This window comes from Zosterops lateralis, assembly GCF_965231275.1.
Source record: "Zosterops lateralis genome assembly, chromosome: 3".
In the NCBI taxonomy this organism is placed as follows: Eukaryota; Metazoa; Chordata; class Aves; order Passeriformes; family Zosteropidae; genus Zosterops; species Zosterops lateralis.
The window spans coordinates 14,771,440-14,798,211 of record NC_139764.1 but is presented as its reverse complement, the minus strand read 5'-3'; the positions used below and the strand labels follow the sequence as shown (position 1 = coordinate 14,798,211).

General features: G+C 42.1%; 2 protein-coding genes across 3 annotated transcripts in view; one reads left to right on the top strand and one right to left on the bottom strand.

Moving 5' to 3' along the window:
* Positions 1–45: 45 nt before the first annotated feature.
* Positions 46–14,256, top strand: MSH6 (mutS homolog 6). The gene is made up of 10 exons (XM_083856520.1): positions 46–153; positions 1,638–1,840; positions 4,342–4,514; positions 5,669–8,207; positions 9,515–9,780; positions 10,316–10,433; positions 12,619–12,708; positions 13,249–13,403; positions 13,553–13,752; positions 14,100–14,256. The coding sequence occupies exons 2-10, from the start codon at positions 1,681–1,683 to the stop codon at positions 14,179–14,181; spliced, it is 3,783 nt and encodes a 1,260-aa protein (XP_083712646.1). The 5' UTR covers positions 46–153; positions 1,638–1,680; the 3' UTR covers positions 14,182–14,256.
* A 6-nt stretch (positions 14,257–14,262) lies between these two features.
* The window catches only part of FBXO11 (F-box protein 11), a 68,916-nt gene continuing 56,406 nt past the window's right edge, over positions 14,263–26,772 (bottom strand). For both annotated transcript variants that reach the window (XM_083856521.1, XM_083856522.1), the window contains exons 12-23: positions 22,430–22,647; positions 22,026–22,111; positions 21,850–21,944; positions 20,686–20,808; positions 20,498–20,583; positions 20,034–20,110; positions 19,769–19,912; positions 18,749–18,859; positions 17,490–17,597; positions 16,142–16,250; positions 15,639–15,737; positions 14,263–15,559 (exon numbers count right to left, since the gene is read on the bottom strand). In XM_083856521.1, coding sequence (XP_083712647.1) covers positions 15,430–15,559; positions 15,639–15,737; positions 16,142–16,250; positions 17,490–17,597; positions 18,749–18,859; positions 19,769–19,912; positions 20,034–20,110; positions 20,498–20,583; positions 20,686–20,808; positions 21,850–21,944; positions 22,026–22,111; positions 22,430–22,647 — 1,386 coding nt within the window. In that variant the 3' untranslated portion in view covers positions 14,263–15,429. The remainder of the gene's footprint in view (positions 15,560–15,638; positions 15,738–16,141; positions 16,251–17,489; positions 17,598–18,748; positions 18,860–19,768; positions 19,913–20,033; positions 20,111–20,497; positions 20,584–20,685; positions 20,809–21,849; positions 21,945–22,025; positions 22,112–22,429; positions 22,648–26,772) is intronic.

The following is a 26,772-nucleotide window of genomic DNA, read 5'->3' as shown; positions in this document are numbered from 1 at the left end:
CAATGGCCTCCAGGCCGCCGGCAGCCCCGCGGGCCGGGCGGGCCGAGGAGCGGCGGCGCGGCGCGGCGAGAAGGGCGATAAGGGCGATAAAGGCGAGAAGGGAGATAAAGGCGAGAAAGGCGGGAAGGGCGGCGCGGCCGGCAAGGCCCCCAGGTAGCGGCGGGGACGGGGGAGGCCGCGGGAGGGGAGGGCAGGAAGGCGGGATGGAGATGCAGGTGCCGCTGACTGACCGACGGCGGCCGGAGCGGGTCCCTCGCCGTGTCCGTGTCCTTGTCCCCCCGTGGCCGCCCCAGCCCCGCCGTCCCCTGGCTGTGAGGCCCGGCCCGGCCCGGCCGCAGCGGCCTGTGCTCCCCGCGGGCGGGGTTTGCTCTTTGGAAGCAGCGCTGTGCTCGTGTTTTAAATTTGCTTTGCATGGAATGACACGGTGGGTCAGGCTGGAAGGGAGCACAGTGGGGCATCAGGCTCAGCCTCCCTGCTCGAGCAGGGCCATCCCATGGCACGGGATTGTGCTCACGATTGTGCTCAGACAGTGTTTTATCTCTGATGAGGGAGGCTCCGCCTCTCTGGACAGTCAGTTCCAGAGCACAGTCACACACACAATAAAGAACTTCTTCCTTGTGGTCTGGGGGAACTTTCTGCCCTTTGTCTCTTGTTGTAATGCCTGGTACCACCAAGGGGAGCCTGGCTCTAACTTCTTGGTATCCCCTCATTTAGACAGTTATACCTATTGATTAAGTCCCTTTCAGTCACCTCTAGTCGAGGCTGAACAGGCCCGGCTCCCTCAGCCTTCCCTCTGCAGAGAGATGCTCCATTCCCACAATCATCTCCATTGCCCTCTGCTGGACCTGCTCCAGGAGCTCCCATGTCTTTCCTGTGCTGAACACCGTGATGGCAATGTCCCACATGTCACTGGTGGTTGGGCCACAGCCTGCAGAGTGTCCCAGCCATCCTCTGTGGGAGTCTGCCAGTGCTAGGGTGAAATCTGTGTGAAGGGGGAGAGAGAAAATAAAAGCTGGTTCAGGTGCTTTGCAGTGCAGGTGGTTTTTTATTTGTTCATTTTTGGTAGCCTGAGGGTTTTTTAAGTCTTACTCTTTTCTTTTGGTGCCTGGTTGAAAATTAGTTCCTACAGGAAAAGGGCAGGTAGTGACAAGATGGGGAGGAGTGGCTTCAAACTGAAAGATAGTAGATCTAATTAGGTATTAGGAAGAAATTCTTCACTGTGAGGTTGGTGAGACATGGCTCAGGTTGCCCAGAGAAGCTGTGGATGCCTCATCCCTGGAAATGTTCAGGGCCAGGCTGGATGGGGCTCTGAGCAACCTGCTCTAGTGGGAGGTGTCCCTGCACATGGCAGGGGGCTGGGACTGGGTGATCTTTAGGGTCCCTTTGAACCCAAACCATTCTGTGATAAATCTCTGTCTCTGTGAGGATCTGGCAGAACTTGGAGGACCAAATCAAAAAAGTTTAAGAGAAGTGTTGGTGGTGGTATGGAATAACTGTGTAATCCAGGTTGCACCCCTGGGAGCCTTCCATAAGAGGGCAAAATGCTCAGCAGCAGTGTGCCTGTGCCAGTACCATTTGTGAAGAGAGCTGTTCCAAATGTCTGTGTTCCTCAAATGACACATTTGTTGTCTCTGCAGTGTCTCTTCTGAGTATTCTCCTGGGGACCTGGTGTGGGCCAAGATGGAAGGTTATCCCTGGTGGCCCTGTCTCATATACAACCACCCCACTGAGAAGACAATTGTCAGAGGAAAAGGAAAATCCACTCGGATCCACGTGCAGTTCTTTGATGACAGCCCTACAAGAGGCTGGGTCAGTGTTAAATACCTGAAACCATATAAAGGTAAGAGACAGAAACAAAACTGTTTGACGTAGAAATATGCCACTAGTTTTGGAATTACAGTCTTGGAATATAGGATATAAAATTCTCGAAAGAGAAAGAGCAGCAAAACCAAGAGTAGAATTGAACATTGTTTTGTGTTTTGTAAGTGACAGGTAAATTTTGAGGGTTACAGGTATGTTTGTGTTTATATAGTTCCTGAAACATAAAACACTAAGCCATTTTGTTTACTAGATTAGGGCAACTAATTAAGCAAACTTACAGCTTGCTAATGTTTTAGAGATATTTCGTTTATTTTTCCCATGAGTATAAAAATTATGTAAAAGATAAATCCAGTATTTCCACTTCTAGCCCTGAAATCCTTAAAATATTAGGAGTGTCACACTCTGTTTTTAAGCAGCTCTTTAGGAACTGCAGTATGTCCAGAATTAAAAGGCTTGGCCCAGGATATTGGGTAAATAAAACTAATTCTGCTGCAGTGTTTCTTCTCAGCAGTGCAGCAGTTTTGTGAATAGACTGTATAACTTGAGAATTGAGTGTTGGTGAGGGCAGTGCTTGTAGTTACAGATTAGAGTTGGTGTTTGTGATACTGAAGAAATTACTTGTGAAATAACTAGTGAAAATCAAATGTAATCAAGAGTTAACGTTTTGCATAATAAATCTCACCTTTTTAATAATTATAATCTGTTTTCCCCTTTTTTTCATAATTTTACTGTTGCTGAAAACAAAATCATTGGCTGTAAAATGTCATGTGTAAATCATTTTGCTGTAAACTCTCTTGTTAGTCAATCAAATACTTCTGATATATTTCTGATGCCCCATAGGATTTGCTTGTGTCACCGAAAAAAACCTGAATTTAAACAGTTTCTTCCTTTTTACGAGTCAGTTCCATCTCATGTGATCATGTAGCCATTTTTTTGTCTCCTCTATACATCAGTGTACTGCACTTCAGCCATAGTTTTAAATTAAAATGGTAATGTCATTGCTATGAGTGTTAGCATCATTTATTGCAAGTAAATTGGTCCATGGTTGTGTGTGTCTTTCTTGAAAGTATTTGAATACAATCAAAGTGTTTTAAGAGCTTGCAGTTGCACTTAAAAGCAAGTGCACTAAGAGGAATTCATCTGTTTACCAAAAGAAAATCAACAAAAAGAGGTTTAAGCACAGATACACACATCTATCACAGGAAAAGCATTGAATGCAGAACAGAGTAAAACTATTTAAAATACTTGGTTTGCTTTAAATTCAAACAAAAAGCATCTTTGTATACAAAAGGAGGAGTGTTAGAGTCTTTGGGTAAGAAAATGGAGATGTTTCTCGAGTTGTATTATTTTTTGTACCTGAGTAAATGCAGAGAGCATAGGGCCAGACCTGTAACAGGTGGGCATGGGGAAGTGGAGGTGCATAGCAGTTGGTTAAGTGAACATGCAAGTGCTGCACACTCGAGTGTGCAGCTCAGTTATGAGAACTCAGTTATTTTTCTCCTGACGTTGTTCAGTCGCATTTAATATTAATGCAAAATATTTTTAGACTACCTCCTTGCATTTGGAAAACTAAAAGGGAGATCTGCAGTTGTTAAAGTGTTGCCTTTGTGCTGTAGAAGCAGCTACTTGTAACTCCCTGCTTTGCTACTGCAAACTGGGAGCTGATTGTGAGTCGGAGTTTTGAGTTGTTTCCTGGGGTGTTTGGCCTCCTCCAAGTCCACTGCCTTTGTCTGGCACTATTTTAGAGCTGAAGGTTCAGTCAGTAGTGGTGGATGATGGGATTCATAAGAGTGGGGAAAAGGACCTGAAATCAGTCTGCAGATTGGTTGGCTTTGGGTTTTTGTGCAGATGGTGGCAGGAGGAGCTGTGGGGGTGTGTGGGGGCTGTGCAGGAGGATGAGGGAATGGAGCAGTTACTAATAGCAGGCTTTATTCATGGCCCTGCAGTGCCAGGCTGAGTGGCCAGTGTGATTGGCCATCAGCTAATCTGGCTAATGGGCTGGGGCTGGGTGCCAGGCTGCACTTGGAGCAGCAGTTTGGAGGTCAGCAGAGCTTTGAGGTCTGTGCCATAGGTGGCTTGTGCCTAGAAAGTGAAGATAACTCTGGTTGAAGTTACCTGTCATTGCTAAAACAGCCCTGTGGTCTCAGTCAGGTCTGTCTGCTGCACTGCCAGTGTGAAGTGTTAAATTCAGCACTAACTCCAGTCAGTGTGAGGGTGTTCAGAGCTCAGCTTAGCTCAGCTCACATGTGCTAATCAGTTACAGAAATAGAAGCAGTTCTTCAAGTATTCATGTAGGTTGGCATTTCATCTGTGTGTATACTTTCCCCAGGGGTAGTTTATCAGGGTGAAGGAGTGATTGGTTGCTGTATTTAAGATGTGGTGGGAATGAGTGGTAGCAGCACAGAAGTTTAGTTATCTGAATATGAATGTTAGTTGAATGAATACATTTAAAAGTGAACTATGAACACTGGCTAAATGCTAGACTGGCATCCATTCCTAACAAATCTGTGGTTTTTACAGGTTCATCAGATAGGGAGACGATGAAGGGAGGTATGTTTTACAGCACAAAGCCTGAAGTTAAAAGAGCCATGGTGCTGGCAGATGATGCCATGAGCAAAGATAAAACCAAAAGGCTTGAACTGGCAGTATGCAATGAACCTTCAGACACAGAGGAGGAAGAGGAAGAAACTGAGGTAAAATGTTTCTTAATTGCTGTCGTTTGCAGAAATATTCCTAGAACTTAGAAGCTGTGACTTGGAACTAAGCATGGAATATCCTGCAATTCCCTAGTACAGTAATCACAGCTTATCTCGTCGTTAATCTTGCACATGTATGTATCCATATGTCTTTTTTTTTTGTACTGCTTCTGTGTTGTCAGGTCATATGCTGGTCTCTCATCTTTTCTAGTTGGAAAGACAAGTCTCTTTGGTGTTCTGTATGGTAAGGACTGACCTCAGAATCTACTTAACTTCTCTGACTCTCTTCTCTCATCACTCCCTGCTGACCTACTTTTTCACTCAGAAATGCTTTCTTCTGGTGCATCATTTTATCTTCTCTATCTGCTGTTCATAGTCCAAGTTGCCTTAAAGTTTGATCTGAAGTTTTAGTGTGTCTTAATGTATCAATTTCTAGCTTTTTGACTATTAATCTAAGGCATTTAATTGAACTTTTGGAGCCTATCCTCATCTTGTGGAGCAGCACTAAAATACCAGTTCTTGCACCATTAACACCAATCTTGGTGGAGTGACTAAAAAGTGATGTTTTGTTTTAATATTGTGTTGATTCAGCTATTATTTCAGTAGCAGCATATGCCTTGTAATAGATTTCTTTGGTGAGGAAAGGTATGAGGAAACTGTCAGTGGGATGGTGGTTTCCCTTAGCTCCTCATCAACTCAGTCTCCAGTGTGACAGTGCCCTGAGGGACAGGTGCCACTTCCAGGCATTGTGTTATGTGCAGTGGCACTTTGTACTCACTGCAGTCCCTCCACTGGTGGTTTTCCATTAAAGTTTGAGGATGAAAAGGCAAATAATGGAGTTGCTTTTCTTTCTCCTGCACGTGTCATATTCTTTTTTGTGTAGTTTAAATGCTTTGTTCTTCAGCATTACATGTGCACAGTGATGAATGAGTCTGAAGAACACAGATAAGAGTAATTATGCCAACTGGCGAGTAGCAGTTAGTTATCCAGAAAAAAAACTGAGTTCTCTTAAGGTAGATGGAATTGGCTGTAACTCTGCTGTCTCTTGCTTGAAGCATCATAGGTACTGTGTTATTGCACATTTTTGCACTTTATGCAGCAGTATCATTGTAGCCAAAATTATCTACAGACAAAATAATTTATTTTTCCAGGAGATGAGTGAAGATGCATCAGGCAACAGCGAAGACTACAACAGTGAGGAGGATGTGAAAAGCAAAAAGCGAGCCATAAGCAGGGAAAGAGCTGTAAAAGCCAAGAAAAGGAGAGTATTGGATTCTGACAGTGACCACGATGGCTCTGATGCAGAGTTCAAGCCTGACGGGAAAGAAGCAGCAAGCAGTGAGGAAGCCAGTAGTGGGGTGGATGAAAATGAGTCTTCTGACACAGAGGCAGAGAGTGTTGCAGAGAGCCCCATAAAAATCCCTTCTAAGCGAAAGAGAAGCGAGGTGAAAAAGCCTGCTAAAAGGAGTAGCTTGGGGAATGAATGTTCTGAAACACCCAAAAGAGCAGCAACAGTCTCTTCAGAAGCCAAGTCTAAGCTGACATCATTTGCAGCACCTGAAAGTTTTGAATCTCAAGCAAATGCTTGCAGTGGAGGCACTGGTGGCGTCTCAGTGTGGGAACACGAGAAGCTTGACTGGCTGCAAGAGGGGAAGAGGAGAGATGCGCACAGGAGGCGTCAGGGTGACCCTGATTACGACCCCTGTACTCTGTACGTGCCTGAGGATTATCTCAACAAGTGCACGCCGGGTGTGCGGAGGTGGTGGCAGCTCAAGAGCCAAAACTTTGATGCTGTGATTTGCTACAAGGTAGGGAAGTTCTACGAGTTGTATCACATGGATGCCGTCACTGGCGTGAATGAGTTGGGCCTGATCTTTATGAAGGGCACCTGGGCCCACTCAGGCTTTCCAGAAATTGCGTTTGGCCGGTTCTCCGACGTCCTGGTGCAGAAGGGCTACAAGGTGGCGCGCGTGGAGCAGACGGAAACGCCGGAAATGATGGAAGCACGCTGCAAGTCGTCGGGGCACTCGGGCAAGTTCGACAAGGTGATGCGCCGGGAGATCTGCAGGATCATCACCAAGGGCACCCAGACCTACAGCGTCATGGACTGCGACCCCTCCGAGAACCACAGCAAGTTCCTGCTCTGCCTGAAGGAGAACTGCGACTCAGCCGGGACGCGCGTGTATGGCGTCTGCTTCGTCGACACCTCCGTGGGGAAGTTCCACGTTGGCCAGTTCCCAGACGACCGCCACTGCTCCCGGTTCAGGACTTTGGTAGCTCATTACACTCCTGTGCAGGTGCTGTTTGAGAAGGGGAACCTGTCTGTGGACACACAGAAGATACTGAAGAGCTCGCTTGTTTCTTGCATTCAGGAAGGGCTGATCTCGGGTTCCCAGTTTTGGAATGCATCTAAAACACTAAAAGTCCTTCTTGAGGAAGGATATTTCAAGGAGGAGCAGAATTCTGAAAATGGATGTTCTCTGCCCTCTGTAATCAAATCTCTGACTTCAGAGAGTGACTCCCTGGGATTAACTCCTGGTGAAAACAGTGAATTAGCTTTGTCAGCTCTTGGGGGATGTGTCTTCTATCTCAAAAAATGTCTGATTGATCAGGAGCTGTTATCACAGGCAAACTTCGAGGAATATGTCCCTGTGGATATTGCTACTGCAAAAGCCATGAGTTCAAGTAGTTTGTTTGCCAAAACTGGCCAGCGGATGGTGCTGGATGGAGTCACCCTGATGAACTTGGAAATCCTGCAGAATGGAACCAATGGGACCACAGAAGGTACTTTGTTGGAAAGGATTGATTCTTGCTGCACACCATTCGGGAAGCGACTCCTGAAACAGTGGCTCTGCGCTCCGCTTTGTAATCCTAAATCCATCAATGATCGTTTGGATGCTGTTGAGGACCTCCTGGCAGTGCCAGATAAAATGTCTGAAGTCAGTGAGTACCTCAAGAAACTGCCTGACCTTGAAAGACTGCTCAGCAAAATTCACAGCATCGGATCACCGCTCAAAAGTCAGAACCATCCTGACAGCAGGGCCGTCTTCTATGAAGAACTTAAATACAGCAAAAAAAAAATCGCTGACTTCCTGTCTACCCTGGAGGGATTCAAAGTAATGAGCGAAATCGTCGAATTCATGGAGGAGATTGCCAGTGACTTCAAATCCAGAGTCCTGAAGCAGCTGGTCACCCGCAAAACCGTGAATCCCGACGGACGCTTCCCAGACCTGAGTGCAGAGCTCACAAGGTGGGACACTGCCTTTGATCACAACCACGCTCGGAAGACAGGAGTGATTACCCCAAAAGCAGGTTTTGACACCGATTATGACGAAGCTCTGGAGGATATCAGAACTCTCCAGGAAGATCTTCGGAAGTACCTGGATAAACAGCGCAAACTGCTTGGGTCAAAATATATCCAGTACTGGGGCACGGGCAAGAACCGGTACCAGCTGGAAATCCCAGAAAGTGTCATATCCCGTAACCTGCCCGAGGAGTACGAGCTGAGGTCCAGCAGGAAGGGCTACAAGCGCTACTGGACCAAGGAGATTGAGAGGATGCTGGCGGCGATGGTGAGCGCTGAGGAGCGCCGCGACGCCGCCCTCAAGGACTGCATGAGGCGCCTCTTCTACAACTTTGACAAGAACAGCAAGGACTGGCAGACAGCTGTGGAGTGCATTGCTGTGCTGGGTAAGAGCTCTGCCTCCTCCTGACACAAAATTGCCCCTTTGGTGGTGAAATCTGATCTGGGGAAGCTTGTTGCCAGCTCTCAACTTGTCCTTTGAAAGGTCTTGGTTGTGGTAATGGCATTGATAATTAACGGTGATTCCCTGTTTCCTTCCTGTTGCTAAATAGCAGGACAGTTGCTGGGCCTTGTGATGTTTGCAAGCTCTTTCTCCATTCCTGTTGTGTGGTTGTAGATGTGCAGCCAAGTGTTTCAGTGTAGCCTGGTGGGCCTCACTGCTTCCAGAGCCTGGTGTATGGATTAGTAGCTTCTTATTAAATGGAGGTATAAAAAAATCTAATCTGCTGATAAACTTCCTTCCATCTGAGCAGGATGCTTTCTGGGCATCCTTTAAAAATAAAAGTGCTCAGAGTCAAGCCTTGAAGAAAGTAGTCTACTAAACAGGCTTCTCCAAATCTTCCTTAAATTTCTGGGATAGAACAATCTCCTGTATTCCCTTCTTGGGACTGGCATACTTCTGTCCTGTGGATTTTCTGCTAAGATGAGGCACTCTGGGATGTCTTTGTTCCAGGGAAAAATGGAAGCACTCTCTGAATGCCACTAGAGCAGAAAAGGGAGGGCAGGCAGGCAGGGAGTGTTGGCTAGGAATGAATTTGCTGGGAGAGCTGGGAAACAGTCACATCAGCTACACCAGAGCCCAGGGCAAGTGCTGAATTGGTTCCCAGCAGAGAGGAATTCAGTGTTCAGGCTCAGCTGTAATATGTGTACATAAAGCCTCTAAAATCATAAAAGAGTGTTTTTGTGTAGGTGATCAGTTTTTAGAACCACAGGGCTCAGCTAACTGAGGGGTCTTGTTCTGCTATTTCCTGCTGGAGCAACAGAGTTTTAATATTTACACAATTTTCCTCTGGCAGCTTTCAACCGGAATTAGGGTTCTTCACAAAGTAAATCACTGTCACAGAAGCTGATTTCCTCCTTACTTGTTCTAAATGAAAAAACAATGCAAGAAAATTTATTTTATACATGTACTTTTGAAATGAAATTATGTGGATTTTAAAGACTTTTAAACTAAAAAAACTATAGGGGAGCATTTTTATCATGACATCTGTAGAAATCTGGAAGGAATGAGGAATGACCCTCTAAATATTTCTACCTTTTATTTGTTCTGGAGTCCTTGGGTGTTTCTCTTATGAGGAAAATTGAATAAAATAGAAAAATGTTTCTAAAAAATTGCTGTTGAATGAGTAAATGAATTTCAGTGTATGAAGAAATTTGAAAGTGTGACTGACTGGAATTTCTCTTAACTTTCTAGATGTCTTGATGTCTCTTGCTCACTACAGTCAAGGTGGTGATGGACCCCTGTGCCGACCTGTAATCCTGCTGCCTACGGACAATGCTGCTCCCTTCCTGGAACTTAGAAATTCCCGCCATCCATGCATCACAAAAACTTTCTTTGGGGATGATTTTATTCCCAATGACATCGTGATAGGCATCAAGGACGAAGGCAGCAGCAGTGAGGCCTCCTGTGTGTTGGTAACTGGCCCAAACATGGGTGGCAAATCTACGCTCATGAGACAGGTAAAGGCCACATGTTGCAGGGCACCTCTGGGGTTTGGGTGAGGGAATTAAAGGGCATGGGTGTCACAGGAGGTCTCAGAAGTGGTACCCTCAGGGTGTGCAGCAATTACACAGGCTGGTAGAAAATGCCCATGGTGCAGACAGATTTTCTGCTTTAGGAAAGGGTAAGTTTTATTTGTACTAGGAGAGGTGGTTGGGAAAAAGTGATAGAGTATCATTTATCTTTTTCAAGTGACTTACCCAGGACTTGGCATCAGCTAGCAAGAGATGCTTCTGCAGGTTGAACAAGAAGAAAATAGAGATCAGCAGGGAGGTTCCTCTATAAACACTGCTTGCTGGGATAATTTGTGTTTTGAAGGCTTTCAGAGTAGTTCAGTCCTGCCAGAGATGATGCTGCTGCTGCAGCCTGGAGCCGCTAAAGCAGCAGGAAGCTTTATGTACTCCAGCCCTTGTTTTAGGGGAAACACAACTTTGTGCCCTCACTGTGTGTGTAGAACTGAAGCTGCAAGTGCCAATGTCCCTGTTTGCTGTGCAGGCTGGTCTCCTGGTGGTGATGGCCCAGCTGGGGTGCTACGTGCCCGCGGAAACCTGCAGGCTGACGCCCATCGACCGCGTGTTCACACGGCTCGGCGCCTCCGACAGGATCATGGCCGGTGAGTGTCTGACACAGCTGCACGCAGGGCTGTGCACAGCAGCTTTCTGCTCTTGCTTCTAGTGGCAAGTTGGAAAGGGGACTATTTTGCAGGGTGAGCTGGGCACTCTTTTCTCTAGTTCACAGTGGACACAGGATTGTACTTAGGCTTTTTTTTTTTTTCATGTGTGCATCCGTTTGATTTTTGACGGACTCGCAGGATCACTTCCTAATGAATTTTAATATTAAAATTTTAATATTAAAAGCCTAATTCCCAGCTGGATGCAAGTCTAAGGAATATCTTCTTGTAGAACTGATTATATTTTACTCTCATTGATACCTTTTCCTAAATGTTCTGAAATAGGACAGTGATGTTGGGGCAGCTGTTACACAGGAGTTGTTTTTGTACCTTCTTGCAAGGACTATAGAAATGCCTTGTTTCAGTCAGATTGCTTTATGTTTGAAATCTGATTCCTTCTGATGAGGAAGAGAGGCAGATGTCCTTCTTAGAAGCGGTAGTTGACAGTTCTTGGAGTATTTTGTTCCTTTAATGGTGAGGAAGACACAAGTGGAGGATGACACAAGTGGAATGGTAAAATCTGCCAGTGGTGATGGGCAAAGTGCCACTGGGCTAGAAAAATAAAATGATTGTTGTGGTAAGAATAGTATCACTGCTCATTTAAGGACGGCAGAGATTTTCTGTGATCTCTCTGCTGAAAAATGTGGGTCAGCGAATATGAAAGGAGTTAAGCCCACTGAACTTGTTGCACAGAAGGAATTTGGAAATGAATCATTCTGAGTTCTTAATTAAAAGAAATATTTACACTTCCCCAAATCAAGGCTTTTTTTTTTGCAGCCAGAGAATGTTATTAAGGCTTTCTTTGCCCAGCTTGTCTCCATTTTGTTTAATTTCAGTACAAGAAGGAATCAAAAAGTGTGGAAGAACACTGAAGTGCTTATGGTAGAGATGAGAAGGGCCTTTCCTTCAGGAGAGATGGTCTAGCAAAACGTAGCATTTTCCTTTTTTTTTTTATTTCAGTTAACTGAGAAGTATACTTCTGATTTGACATTTCACATTGTGAGGGTGAACACTGCATGGAATGAGCTTTGAAATCTGTTCTTGATGCATTTGTTTGCACACTGTGTAGATAGGAAAGCAGAGCAAAAGTTGTTCCACAGCAGTCACTTTGTAATGGATGTCAGCAGGACTTTTATGAAGTTAATTTTTTCAGTAATACAATTTTTAAAGCTTTATTTTCTGAAGAGAATAAATGGTTATTCTTAGATATTGTTTAAAGCATATTAAATCCTGGTAATTTCTTTAAATGCAGAAAATCAGGATTGGTGGACACTGCTTGGTAACTCATATTGGAAAACTTATGTTAGAGCAAAGCCATGCTCATGCAGCAAGAGTACAGGAAATAAATGCTTGCCTTTAATGGAATAAATTGCATTAAATGCTGCTACTTGTGATTATTTGTAATGATCCCCCCAAAGAACAAGTAAATCCTGACTTTGTAAGTGTGGCTTTATCATGTGGAAGGGTGTGAATAATTGTGTACTTCTGCTTGTAATCTGCTAAAACCAATTTCAGGTGTAAATTTCAGGCCTTGCATTATCTGGGTTGCTGAAACTCCCATGAGATGCTTGAGCCTTAGCAGCAGAATATTGCTTTTGTCATACTTAATTCAAGGAGAGCACGTACAAATAAAGCCTTTGTTATCCAAATACTTCCCTCATGACATGACAACCCAACCAGTAATTCCAGTCTCTCAGACTTTGATTTTCTGCTTGTTTTTTTTTTCCACTGGAAAGGCATACACTTTCAGCCTGTCCTGTGCATTTAGAGCATGAAAGGGACAAAAAATTCTCCCCATCTGGTAGCCCTTGTGCCCTCTTTTTGTCTAGCTGTTACTTTTGACTGGTACTATTAAAAGTAAGCAGGTGTGTTGGCCTGAAAACTAAATTAGTTGTGTTTGTGCCTTTACCTGTTCTCTAAAGGAACCAAAAGTTGTTTTTTCTGGTGAATGGGAACCTGCTGTTTTCACACTAGGAAAAAAAGTGTCATGTTTTTCATCACCTTCAGTTTACTATTAAGTTTCACTTTAGCTTACCCAAGATTCTAGTGCAGATTAAATGAGGTTTTAGGTGTGGTTCTCAGATCTTTGACTACTTTATTCCTTTTTTTTTTTTCCATTCCTTTAAAGGTGAAAGTACCTTCTTTGTTGAATTGAGCGAGACTTCCAGCATTCTGCAGCATGCAACAGAGCATTCCCTTGTTCTCGTGGATGAACTGGGTAATTAGACTATTTTGTAATAGATGGAAGCTGAATCTGAGGGATAAAAGACTGGCTGCAAGGTTTTTGGGCTGTCTGAATGGCAACTAAGTACACAGGCCCAGTTTGATCATAATGCTGCTGGTGTTTAACTGGCGTCTCAGCCTCTCTAACATGAACACATCTTGGGTGCCCTGGGAACTCATCACCACCTCCCACCCCCAGTCATTATTACCCTATTTCCAGCTGTGGTTTCCTGCTTTTCCTTTGCATAATTACTTGCAGCAAACCTCAGGACAGCAGAAACATCTTTTTTCTGCATTGCAGAGGAGGGTGATTGTCATGGGGCCAATAGTCAGGTCACTTCCTAGAGATGGCTCTTGCCCTCACTGCTGTTTGTGTGTCTTGCGCACAGCGGGGAGGGGGAAAAACAAACACTACAAAGGCATTGCTGCATTTGTCTTTCGAGTGCCTGTCTCTCCAGTAGCATGTGAACCGTGGATTGACCTGACTGTGCCTCTTGCGTTCCCCTGTGCCAACGCTGTCCCGTTGTGTCCCCAGGCAGAGGCACGGCCACGTTTGACGGAACAGCCATAGCGAGCGCAGTGCTGAAGGAGCTGGCAGAGAGGATCCGCTGCCGGACGCTCTTCTCCACTCACTACCACTCCCTGGTGGAGGACTATTCCCACAGCGGGGCCGTGCGCCTGGGCCACATGGTATGTGCCTCAGGATGGGATTTCTCCTGCTTTTCTGTGCTCTTCTGCCCCGAGAAATAGGTGTTTTGAGAACAGGACGTGATGTCCCATGCATTTCTTAGGCTGCAGGTCAGTATTGCACACTCTGACTTGTGATTTGCTCTTCCCAGGCATGCATGGTTGAAAATGAGAGTGAAGATCCAAGCCAGGAAACAATTACGTTCCTGTACAAGTTCATTGAAGGAGCCTGCCCAAAGAGCTATGGCTTCAATGCAGCAAAACTTGCAGATATTCCAGAGGAAATCATTCAGAAGGGGCACAGAAAAGCCAAAGAGTTTGAAAAAACAACCATCTCACTGAGAATATTTAGGTAAGGCCTTTCTGTATCTAAGTTGCAAATTGCTTATAGGAACCCATTTTAATATTTGGGCAGTGGCTTTTGCTCAGTCACAGCAAGAGCAGCAGCTACAACTACTTCAGTGAACATGAGATGTTCACAGGGAGGGAGGTACTATGGGAGAGCAGATATGATGAGCAGTATTTTAAGCCTTGGGTCACTGTGCCAGTCTGAATTTGCACATGGAGGTGCTGGGGGGGTGCCACTGGCAGCCTTTACACCAGGCCCAGCATCCATGTCTCCTAAAGCTGTTGCAGGAATGGGAATCTTAAGCTCTGCCCCTCAATGTCCTTGTCAGTAAAGGTGGTTATTCCCCTCAGGCACCTGTGCCAGGTGGTGGATGGAACAACCAGAGATGCAGACGCGGTTCGGAAACTCACGGCGATGATCAAACAGCTTTAGGAACTCGCACGGGTTTCTCAAGAAGGTGGGAACAGACAACATTATGATCTAATAAACTTTATTTTTTAAAAATGACCATTTTTCCATTGTCTTTCCTAGGAAATTAAACCCTTTAATTCATACCTACCCTCTACATAATGGTTATTGAGTACTCCACAATATATTAAGTCTAGATGTTATGGTACATGCATACACTTTCAGGCTGTTGATTACCCACTGTCACCAATACACATAAATGGAAAAAAGCTATGAAACTGTATAGGGCTGTATATATACTTGTCTCAGCTTCATTAGAGCAGGAAATTGCTGTGATTTCCAGCAGGTTATGTAAGTAATGTCCAGACTGTTCAAAAAAAACTATGAACAGAGTAAAGTACAAGACTGTTTTGAGGAGACTTTCTACTGTGTACTTTAAAACATAGTAAAATTTCTTTCACAAAACTTAGTTACATGGGTACTTTGTTTTATAGTGCATTATAGGCTAGGAAGTCTCATTAAAACACTCGCTTTTCTTTTTTTTGTTAGGGTGGTTTGAGTACAGACTATTGCTGGGGCAGGGGAGGAGATTATTCTAACTTCAGAGGACACCAGAAAAATTGCTGGATATAATTTAAGATTAGTGTTTTCTCTTTCATAGAAAGAACGTACATACTGGGACATGAGTACAGTTACAGCAAGTCTAGGTGTGCTAACAAAACAGGACACATTCAAGTACAATAAGATTTTTTGCTTGAAATTAGAAACAAACTACATGAGATTAAAGCATTAAAATCATATTTCTCAATCTGAATAAATGTTAAAAAATCAAAAGAAATGCAGAAGTGCTAGCTCACATTTTTACCATGTTACAAAAGCAATTGGTACCCATGTCCATAAAGGCAGCAACAAAGAATGCTGCTTGTCTACAGAATAGTACTACTGCAAATTGGACTGCGTTTCAATGCTACTTGTAAAAACACCAGCTCTCAGAAGTTGGTATCTGTACAAAATTGCAGCTTATTTTTCTTCACTTCTGTCCCTTCAAAGTCTTTGTTTACACAGTAATGCTAAAACGCCCAGTTCTGTTATCCTGAGTCAACATATTGCCACTTTCTTTTTTGGTAGGTTGAGCTCCATAGTGTCAACACCTCACACATCCGCTTTAATACAGTCTCTTTCTGCAGAAATGGGCAAGTGTAACTTCCTCCAAAAAAAAAGTTTTAATAGTTATGATATTAGAATGGCAGGACTTTCTTTCTGAAAAGGAATTCAGTTGTGCTGCAATGTATTAGATTCTATAGGTGGAGCAGAGTCATATAGTGTATCTGTATCGTGGGTAGGCTCTCCGGCAAGCGTACAAGGATTGGACAGTGTTCCAGCACCACAGTCACAGAAAAACCTACAACACAGAGAGACAGCTCTTAGTGTCCATTCCCTCCTGCTCTGGGAGCAGCCCCACGCCCTGGCTGGGAACATACCTATCATGTCTAATGAATTCTACGTCGTGTCCTTGATGGCACTTCTTGATGCAGTTCACACAGATGGCGTTACGGTCTGTGGTGTTGCACGTGTGACATCTGGGGGGAAAAGCAGCACGTTAGGCAGGAACCAAAACTTGACCAAGGGAAGTGCTCCAGGAGGCTGGAGGGCCAGAAATGCACTGAAGGAAAGAGGGTGCACAGGACTGTAGAATTTGAGAATTTTACACCAACTTGGATTTCACAGCGCACTTTTTATTACTTGTGTCACAGGTTGTGCTGTGCAACCCCTTGGGCTCAGGTTCACAGAAACAATCTCTTTTCCTCAAGCCCAAAGTCAATTCCAGAAAATGGGAACTTGTTAAATCCTCTTTTGTTGCAGCTGAGGAAGAGCACACATTTGTGTGTTCATTGACACCCAGCAACTGTTCTAGGGGCCTTGCTGGAAGAGAAAGGGGTTTATTGGAAAGCCTTACTGTAGGTGATGGGAAAGAATCTGTTACCTGTAGAAGTCATGCATCGGGTAGCTGGTGTAGCTTGAGATCTTATATAAACACTGGCCTCTACTGACAGCTTTCTCTATGGCATCTTGATTGTTCATTATTTTGTTATCTGTTGGGGGGAAAAAAATCCAGGACTAATCACATCTGGATCAATGACTTCCTTTTTTTTTTTTTTTTTTTTTTTTTTCCTTGAGTTAGTTCTATACCTGCATTTCAGTTAAGGCATTTAAGAATATAAAATCCTCAATGCCCAGAGTGCCATGCACTCCTGAAGCAAGTGACACTGTTCTTCTCTGCACATGTGGCATGAAATACCTAACAGCCTGCATTTAAATACTGATACTCTCTTTGAACCTGGCTGTTAATAAGTGCTTAGAGACACACAAGCTTTTCTAGCAGGTGGAAGTTTTCTGCTGAGGAGCCTGAAACCCAATGTTTGAAAGCCTCTCATTTACGATAAGGCCTTTTACACATCCCTTAAGAAAGAGGAAAAGGAGGGCTCTTTCCCCAGGAAAGTTGAGGAATAAGGTACTTTCCAACACAATGGAAGTGGAAATTAGTTCTGATCAGCTCCAGTACTTCAAAGATGTGTCCAAGGCACAGTGAATTTGATAATCACCTGATCTGTCTATTCCCAAAGTGCACCTCAGAAAGTTTTGCCCTCTCCCAGCAGCATCAGCGCACCAAGTGATGCCATCAGGAGGCCCAGGTGCTGGGAAGGAGGGAGCCAGAGCTTGTGTTTTAAGAGATTCCAATCGTCCACAGGACAGCATTTAGCAGCTACAGGCAAGGACGTAAAAATCCTGCACACTGAACCTTTCTTGTCCTGAATTAACCTCTGGAGCTGTCTGGCATTCAAACCATCATTCCCCTCTTGTCCAAGAGGATCTTGTTTCATGCACACTTCCCCACTATACAAGGGTATTTTATGTATGTGAACTGTTCATATTTTCTGAAAAAAAGTGTTTGGGATTGTGAATGTTCATGCTTTTAAATCCTAAAAGCCAAGTGAGGCATGTTTCTTTACTGGACACTTATTTTTGGATATGTAAGGAAGACTCTTCATTGTACTAACTCAGAACTGGAGTGTGAGATGGGCCAAAGATCAGGAACCAGTTCAGAAGTGATTTTGACACAGAAGAGCTGATCAGTTTTAATATGACAGGAAACCCTTAAGTTACCTCTGAACACATCTGTCTAAAAATCTTAACACAGCTTAATGTGGCTATCATTACTTAGTCACAACTCTGCTTAAGGTGGTACCAGCTGTGAGCCACAAAGGGAACAAAAAACCCAAGACCCAGCACCAACAAGTGACCAAACAGAAGCCAGGAGGACTCGGGCTCACCTTTCATTGTGACATTGACACCAGATGCTAGAAATAAACCTCCAAAGCGGTTGTTGAAAATCTGATTGCCTTCTAATGTTGCAGTCGCATGATTTGTTATTTCAATACCTTTAGTGGGTCAGGGGAACAAAGGAGAGAAAAGAGAGTGGCAAAGTTAAATCCCTGGTGGTTGTGCATTTGTACCTCTCGTAATCTACAGCTTGGTTGGTTGGGGTTTTTTTTTTAAGCCATCATAAACTCAAGGGGAAAAAGGAAAATGACATAGCTACAAAACTGCACTGTAATTTGTTAGAGAACAGGTTCAAATGCTGCTGTTGAATCCTTTCAAAGAGCTACATCTGGCATGCATGGTTTCTGGGAGGAACAACACACTACTGGTTTATCTGATAATAAAATGGTACTTATGATCATGTTTATTTTCAAAGGGGCTATGATTTTTGGGTGCTTTGAGCTGTCATCTTCATGTACATTTGAAAGTTCTTGTGCACATACCTTACCCTTTTAAAAATATCTTTTTTTTTAAAGTTCTCAAGATGGGCACCTAAAATTCATTTCTTTAATTCTTAGCTTTTATCAGTAACCCGTGTCTTCCAAGTCATTTGTCCAGGACTGCTCTTGACAGCAACCTATCCTTCCCCCCCACCACACTGAAACAACACCTTTAGAGGCTCTTCTCAGAAAACTTGCTTCTTCTGAAAGAAAGATGGGAGAAAACTCAAGAATGCAATTTTAGTTGAAATGGAATGGAATGTAAGACGTATGAAACTGTGATGATTAAACAGTAAAATTGCAAAAAAATCACTGTTAAACATTCTTCATCTCTTTTGGAGAAAGAAATGCTCATTTTTACAAATTTTCAACTTTGTGGAGTGAGAAAGTTGAACTTGAGATGCAATTCAAATCTCTTTAAATGTATATTTGCTCTGTTTCCTAGGTTTTAAAGCAGTGATAAGATATTCGTACCAGCATCCAGCACAGTGACTAAGAGTATGTACTAGACAACTTTACCAATTGCTTCTAAAATAAAATAATGAAAAGTATTTCACAAAAAAATGACAAGACAGAATATGTGCCAATTCTCAACATGCTGTAAAATACACCCTGACTACAATTCTGAATTCTCAAATGACTTTTAGAATACACTGACGGATATCCCAGTCTCTTTTACAACATCTGAATGCCATGGGGGAAAGAAACTCAGAGTAAGCTTTGTGAAGAGCTCACTCCAAGCTTCCAAATTTGATTTAAACAGCACAAACCTGCAGCAAATCCATCGAATATTCGGTTTTTCCTTAGCACAGGGTGGCTATTGGTGCTGATAAGAACACCAGCTTGAGCATTCCTGAAGATATCATTCTCTTCCAGAAGACCTATGACAGGCCAACAAATGTTACATTTGAGCTTGGGAGCATTTCCTGACCTGTAACCTTTCTATGAATTATTTTCAAAGTATCTTATGTGTCACAATCCTACAAATAACTCCTTTCATTTGGAGAATATGCACCAGTAGCACTGACATCAGTGATACTGGTTTAAAGTAGTTCTCAGTGTATAATTTTGGAAGTGTATTTTTTCAGTACACAGCATGGAATTTGCCATCATAAGCACCACTGCAGAAAACTAAGTGTTTCTGCTTTCCAAATTTTTCTTTAATTTTTCTAACACTTCTAACATCTCTTCTTGTTTTCTGAAATGAGCAGACTGCCAAAGCCAAGCATTTTTTTGTTATAGGACAGGATTACTTTAAAATCCTGAGTTAAAATTAAAGCTCACTTAGAGGAAGTGATTATTTACAGACTATCAGGAGCTGGTATCAGGACACAAACAGTCAGGGGATTTCAGACAGGGACCACTTCTGAATTTACAAATATACAAAAGATTCCTTAAAGATCTGTGAGGTTTTTCCCCCTGAATTTTGAACACTCTGGCCAAACCTGAACTGCTCAGGTGCATGATTTTGACTACATGACTTGAATTCAATACTGTGTTTCAGTTAAATGGCAAAGCTTACAAAAGCAAATGGGATAAAAGGACTGTCCTAAGCACCAATCTAACAGTTATCTTGGATGAGATTAATTATCTCTCTGCCTCCCACAGATTTCAGTATTACTAATGTAATTAAGGCTAAAAAGCATTAGGGTATGTTCGCTATAACTATTTTATCACTCCAGAAGACAAGAGCTGTGTTTCTAAAGAGCACTTTAAAAAGAACACTGCTTAAACTGAAACTTAACTCTTATCCAGAACATTCAGTGAAAAACAGTAAGGGAAAAAGTTACCTCTTCCCCCATTAAATATACAGATGCCTCCATCTCTTCCATCATGGATTTTATTTCTTCTTAGTGTAGGATTACTGTCTGTTTTAATCCATACACCAGCCATTGCATTATCAAAAATTTCATTGTCTTCTATAAATCCAAGCCCTAAAATTGAAGGAAGGGTGGAAAATAAAAAAAAATAAAATCAGAAAGTATAATAAAAGAGAAGATAATATAACACCACAGAACACAAACAATTCTGGAGAAACGTGAAAAACAAACCTACCAGAATTATAGACAAGAATACCACCGTTCTGACCACCCCAGATCTTGTTGCGTCTAATTTTGGGGTTGCTTCCAGTTCTATAGTGAAATGTAAGCAAAGAAGTAATTTAAAAATCATTAAAAAGAAGTCATTTATAGTCATTTACTATATCCCAAGGCTAAACATCTCAAACACCTCTAAAGAAGTGCCCCATGGATCTCACTGCTTAAAAATCTTACAAAATATAGTTCTTTCCAAACATGCAAACATAATTAGCTTTACAGACTTCAAAGGCCACACATTCCAGTCAATACCCAGGCTATATCTGTGGTCACTTTCTTGTAGGTTAAAGCAGAAAGTATTCAGACATACTGGATTTCAAAAAAGTGATTTTTATAAACAAAATGACAAGAAGAGCTAAAAAGACACAATAGAGCACATAACAAGCTGCGCCTGTTTTGGCATAAAATCAGAATAAATGTTACCTTATCTGAACCCCTGAGTACATGTGATTATAGATGTCATTGTCTTCTAACACGCCATGTCCATTGTCATAAAAATAAACTCCAACCTAACACATCAAGAATGATATTATTAGTTCCAAAGTAATGAGGCACAAAACCACAGGACTTTCTTTTCTGTGGCCCCCTTGTAACCACAGAGCAAAACTCACTTGTTTACCACTGTGTATTCTGTTTCTCCTCAAGACTGGAGTGCTCCCTGTTGTCACCCAGACTCCAGCCAACGTATTGCTGTAAACTTCATTTTCCTCAATCACACCTTGTCCTTTTTCATGCTAAATACAAGATGGTTTAACAGTTAAGAAAACCAGCTAATCACCAATACTCTTTTTCCTGCTGTACCTATCCCTCCCATCCCTGGCTTCTTCACTGTAGCAAAATAATTCCTTTCCATTTGAGTAAGCTTTTTCACTTTGTTTTTTTTTAAGTAACAGCATATGATGATTTTGAATATTTGCCATGAAACAAAGAACACCCTACATGTAAATTCCTCTGTTTCAAGGCTCTGCAGTGGTATTTGTAAATGTCTGCTGGCTGTTGGTAGGAGAGGTGCCTCCCCAGTGCTGTGGGCTCACATGGAAGCCCTGGCTCGTGGTTCTTAAACCTACACCCAGCTCTGTCCCCCAGATGCACAAAAAGCTGGCATGGCTCTGAATGTCACCATCCCCACCACATGTCTGGGCTCAGAGGTCAAACAGTTTTTCTCAGTCAGGGGAAGAAGCTGTTCTGCCTAAATTTACTCAATGAAGAGACAAAGCTGCACACTTGCAGCGTTAGCTGGACCTTAGGTAACCTTTGGCAGAAAGACAGACACATATTTCTGAAAATCTGGTATTACTTAAGGGAACCTGACAGCTCTTTCAGTTCAGTTAGCAGAGCCCTTGCACACGCTGGGAACTGTGCTTTATTTCACACTTTTTCAATACAACAACTGCAATTTCTATCATCCTGAAGACGGTAAAAAAAATCTCTGAGGTTAGTGATAAACACATTACACTCCAAAAGAGCTGAACAGACTTGTTTTTAAAATTATGACATATTACTATGAAAACTAAGCCTTTTCAAAAAGCTTTCAACCAAGCAGTGATAAAATTCTGTAATCTATTCCATTTTAAATATTTTACTCTGTAATAGGAATAATTTAGTGGCATTCATAAAAGCCTTCATCTTTTAAATAGCAGCACCAGCTTCAGTCGCTTACCATGAGGCTGGCTTATAAGAAGCTCAAGCATTGTAAGCACAAACATTTCACACAGGGTACTTTTCCCCAACATTTCTAAAAAAAACCACAAGTGCCTGTCCTAGGCTGCACTTACTACATAAATCCCTCCATGTTGACCATCATGAATCTTGTTGTGTCGAACGATGGGACAGCTGTTTGTTCGAATCTGTATTCCAGCTAATGCATTACCTGTCAACAAAAGTGTTATTTAATACAACTTACACATTCATTTTCCTCAGAAATCAATATAAAGCAAGCAAATCAGCTTACCATAAATGTCATTTCCTTCAATAAGGCCTCTTCCATCACCAAAGATATAAACACCACCTTGATTCCCATTAAAAATTGCATTGCCCCTAAGAAAAAAAAAAAATCAACATTATGAAGTTATTCTAATACACTGTAGAATACTACATATGTATGTAGTGGCCAGGACTGTCCCCCATTTAGATTTCAAATGAAGAATTTATGTTCTGTTGCTTTGAGAAAGACCTACCTCTAAGTGCACACACAAATTAAAAATGCAGTTCAACTGAACACAGACAGAAATTTCATTTCTACATATACAGGAGTATTTACAGCTCCTCATAATGAAATTAAATTAAAGTGCACTTATTTCATCCCCATCAAATCTCTTCTTCTATGCAGTAAAATAATAATGAGGAAAGCAATACCTTATTGTCGGGTCACTGTTTGAGGTAATCCAAACACCTGCAAAATTGTTTGCATAGATTTTGTTCTCTATGAATTGTCCTCTTCCTTTTTCATGCACATAGATTCCTCCAGTCTGGCCGTGATGGATTTCACACCGCACCACTGTTGGGTTGGCATATGCTTTCACTTCAAAGCCTGCTATCCTGTTTCTATGGATGTTGCAGCTTTCAAAATAACCCTTAAAACATAAAAAAAAAATGCAGTTTCCTGTAAAAGTCCTTTTCTAAATGAAGGTTATTCCCTCTCCTTTAAATTCAATCCTCATTTAAAAGGAAACAGTACCAAAATTGACAACATATAAGTACTTATATAGCTAATTAAAACAACTACTGACACTATATAATTTCATTTTTCCAAAAATAAAATACTGTTTCAAAGACACTGTGTTTGCATTGCTATTTATGACTACTCATGGAATACCAAGAAAAAATGGCAACTCTAGATATAGCACATTGAACAGGACTCAGTATCAGGTTTCCTCAGCAGCTCCTAAGGATCCTTTCAAAGGCCATAAAGCCCACAGGCCCAACACAGAAAGGACAGTGTTATGGAGAAGTCTACCTGCTTGTTTTCAGACCAGGAACTACATACATTTGGCAAAAACATGATTTCTTAGGAAGACGCATGCTAAATTTCTTTGAAACAACTGATCAAAATAATTAATACTAATGTGGGAATTCAGTGATTTTTCCAGGATTGGATTGGTCTGAGTGGCCAAGTATTGCAATTTTCCTTTTTCTGTTTTTTAAAATGGTGTACACTGAGATATGTTAACAGTAGTGGCAGACCTACAATGCAACGTATTTAAACAAGAGCATTATAAACAGCATTGCTATGGGCAGGGAAAAAAATGACCACTGCACAAAGCTATCCCAGGCACACTCCTTCCACGCCAATCATGGAGCAGCACCATGAACTGGCCCACCCGAAAATTCATCTGACTAAATAATTGTTTCCTGCCTGATGATTTCACCAATTCTACTTCCAGAGCCTTGCTGAGTAACTGCGTCACCTCCTGCACAGCATTCTCCTGACACGGTCCTAGAACATTCTAATATTCAAATTCAACCTATTCTTAAGGTGAACTTTAATGGTATTTCATGCTCCTTTTGCCCAACCAGAAGAACAGAAACTAAACTGAAAGACAGGAAGCATCTTTTATTGGAGATGTTAGACAACCACCAAGTGATGTGATGTAATTTGTGGACAGCTTAGATGCAAACTCCTGAAAGCTCTAACCCAAGACTGTCTCCAGCAGGCACCATTTTTCCTGTAGCCACCTAAGTTAGTTACTTAGACCTGCTCATTATAAGACTTGTTATACTTGTGCACTAAAAAACCCAGCACCCTCCAAACAACAACAAAAAACCAAAGCTCAAACAAACAAACAAACCAACAAAAACAAACAAACAAAAATCGTAAAACAAAACCAAATCAAATACAAAACAAAACAACCCTAAAATTCCTGCTACTGCTCAGAGTAACTGGATTCCATCCTCACATGATCTACTACCAGGAATGCCTCAGGCCTGGAGTTCCTACTATCTACCACATGAAAATTACTCAATTTACTGCCAACCTAGGCAGTCAGCACCCTATTTCACTGTGCTGTGAATTACTACAGGACTCCATCAAACACTGACTATAAAAAATCAGAAATACATCCAGTTTAACAAAGAAATCAAGCAGCATGCTCTTTTCCCTGCTCTGAGGACTGCAGTCAGGGAAGGCAGTGATGGATTAACAATTCTCCAAAAAGGACTATCCACGTGCACAGCTTGGCTCCTCAGATCCCTCTGGGTAACAAGGTCAAATGGAAGATGCCTACTTTCAGTAGATATTCAGAGTATTTTTTTTTTTTAAGACCTGTGAAGAAATCCAATCCTAAGTGCGTCAAGATGGTTTCAGAGTTCTCAAAGAAGCTACATGCTAACAGACAGGGGAAATCCAAAGATGATCTCAGAAATATGCCTTCATGCCAACAGGCAGTCTTTTTGACTTCTTATCCTGAAAAGACTCACTTTTTTTCCCAAGTTTTCACTTAAATGAAGCCCTCAGAGAAACTTACCTAAAATGACAACTTAGTATGTAACATTATAAAATAACAACGTATATGACATTCTCTGTAGATACCAACAACTTTTTTGGCCCAAATTCACCCCTTAGGAAAGGCTAATACTGACTTCTGTCTTTAAGATGACCCCAGGCAATCCGTGGTATCTTTTCAGCCACCAGAGCCACACTACTTCAAAAGGCATTATTGTGCCTTTGAAACAGAGCCTCTCAAAGAGGTCTGGTGATGAACTTGTGGATCCCAAAAAAATCACAGGACTTCAGGCAACATTTTTTCTTTGGAAAGTTAGTGAGTATGCTTTTAAAACCAAAACTGTGTTTCCAAGCATGGAGTTCCCTGACCTATTATCCACAAGCTCCACCAACACTGCTAACACAATGCTTACTGCCAGTTCCAGCTGTAACAAGTTACCACCATCAGACAGAACTGCTCCTAATCCCACTTGTCTCTCAGCACACTGGAGCTGCCCAACCCTTGTGCTCCATCCAGCTGTTGGGCAGCTCAAACCCAGATCCTTTAGGGAGACTCTGCCAGGCAGCTACTGAGGTCAGGAAGGTCAATACCCCTCCTTTGCACAAAGGGACTGCAAGCCTTATGTTGCCTCCACTTCCTTCCAAGAAGGATTTTCAAGTGTGCTGGCTGTTTGACTTGGGTTTTGTGAGGGTTTCTGGTTCTAATCCAACAGCTAACAGAAGAAGAACCTGGAGGGGACAGCACCCGACAGTGCCAGGATTGCTCAGAAAAAGAAGCCCCCATAATTAACAAGAAGGAGTAAAGGATGAATGTGGAAAGAAGTACTACCATCTTCCACAAAACTACCAAGCAGCTCTCTGCTTGAAAATCCTAAATATTAAAAACCAGCTCTGTACATCAAATTTATTTACAATCCCAGGCAGAGCATTAGCTGTGGACACAAAATGACAGCTACTCTGACAGCATGTGTGGGCAAGAACACTGCTGCAGCCTGGTAAGATCTGAGCACATAAAGGAATCAGAAACAAATGCCACAGCAATCATAATGCTGATGTTCCCACCTGGCACACACTGTACAGAAAAAGATGTGATCACCAAGATGGGATCCTGCACAGCTGGAAAAACTGAGAAGACTCTTTACATCAAGACTAACTCAGTAATTGAAATTGGATGCTTTTTTCTTTCTGCGTGTTGTCTAGTCTAACAAACACGGCTTTGAAATGCTTTAGAGTTAAAACTTTTAACTGATGAGATTTTGTTGCTGCTTTTCTTCTCAAAGGATTTCTCCCTCCTTTATTTCTAAAAGGGCTTTTTTTTTCTTTCTCTGTTTTGAAGATTACAGCATTACAGAAACACAGAGGTATTTCATATTACTGTTTGAACAACACATACATTTAAAGAAAAAATTGTGTAAGATTTAAAATTTCCCGAATATTTATTGATTCTGGTATTCCCAATAGGGATGGGAAAAAAGAGAAAAACAAATTTTAAAAAAAGGCAAGAGGAAATCAATACAGAAAAAGTAACTGCCCATGCTTATAAAAATTTGCCTTCCAAACCCAGGAAGGGTCTTTATTTGAGAGTTAGTGCATTTTATGAAAATTGAAATGCAACATAAAGAAAATCACATCCGAGATGCAAAACAAACCCTTTATTTTTATGCACAGGAAAAGGCAATTTGGATTTTTAATGTAGTCTGTATAGAATCTGACATATGCTTAATATTTTTTTAACTTTATATGCACATTTCTTTAAAATGATCTGATTTGTAGTATTTAGAAGACAGAGTAAACTAGGCATGGATCACCCAGCTTAGACACATGCTGCTACACTTTTACTTTACCAGAACCCCCCCCCAGCTTCTCATTTGGGAGCAATGAAAATGAAAACTGTTTTGCCTAGAGCTCAGCTTTAATTTGTAAAATTATGCTTATTCTTACATTAAATTGGAACTTCTCCATTGTTTGCATACAACTACAAAATGCAATTTATGACAGATGCCTGGTAACTCATCTCAGGCACCTGAGAGGTCAGGGTAAGGCACCCAGGGCTGTCAATGCCAGGCTGCATTTTTAATGCCAGCTTGTTACATATTTGTCACAGCACTAAGGCAAATGTCAGGATATTGCCAGTTTTGAAATAAGAAGTTAAGTTTCTACAAGTATCAAAACACAAAGAACAGTCTGGGAACATGAAACTGAAAAACAAAGCACTCTTGAACCTTTTGGAGACAGCACTCCAGCAAAGAAACCCATG

Bases quoted from the DNA above. Each gene is read 5' to 3' on its own strand.
- MSH6 (XM_083856520.1), top strand. From the start codon at position 1,681: ATGGAAGGTTATCCCTGGTGGCCCTGTCTCATATACAACCACCCCACT. The intron at 1,841-4,341 runs GTAAGAGACAGA...TGGTTTTTACAG, and splicing joins ATACCTGAAACCATATAAAG to GTTCATCAGATAGGGAGACG. The intron at 12,709-13,248 runs GTAATTAGACTA...TTGTGTCCCCAG, and splicing joins TGTTCTCGTGGATGAACTGG to GCAGAGGCACGGCCACGTTT.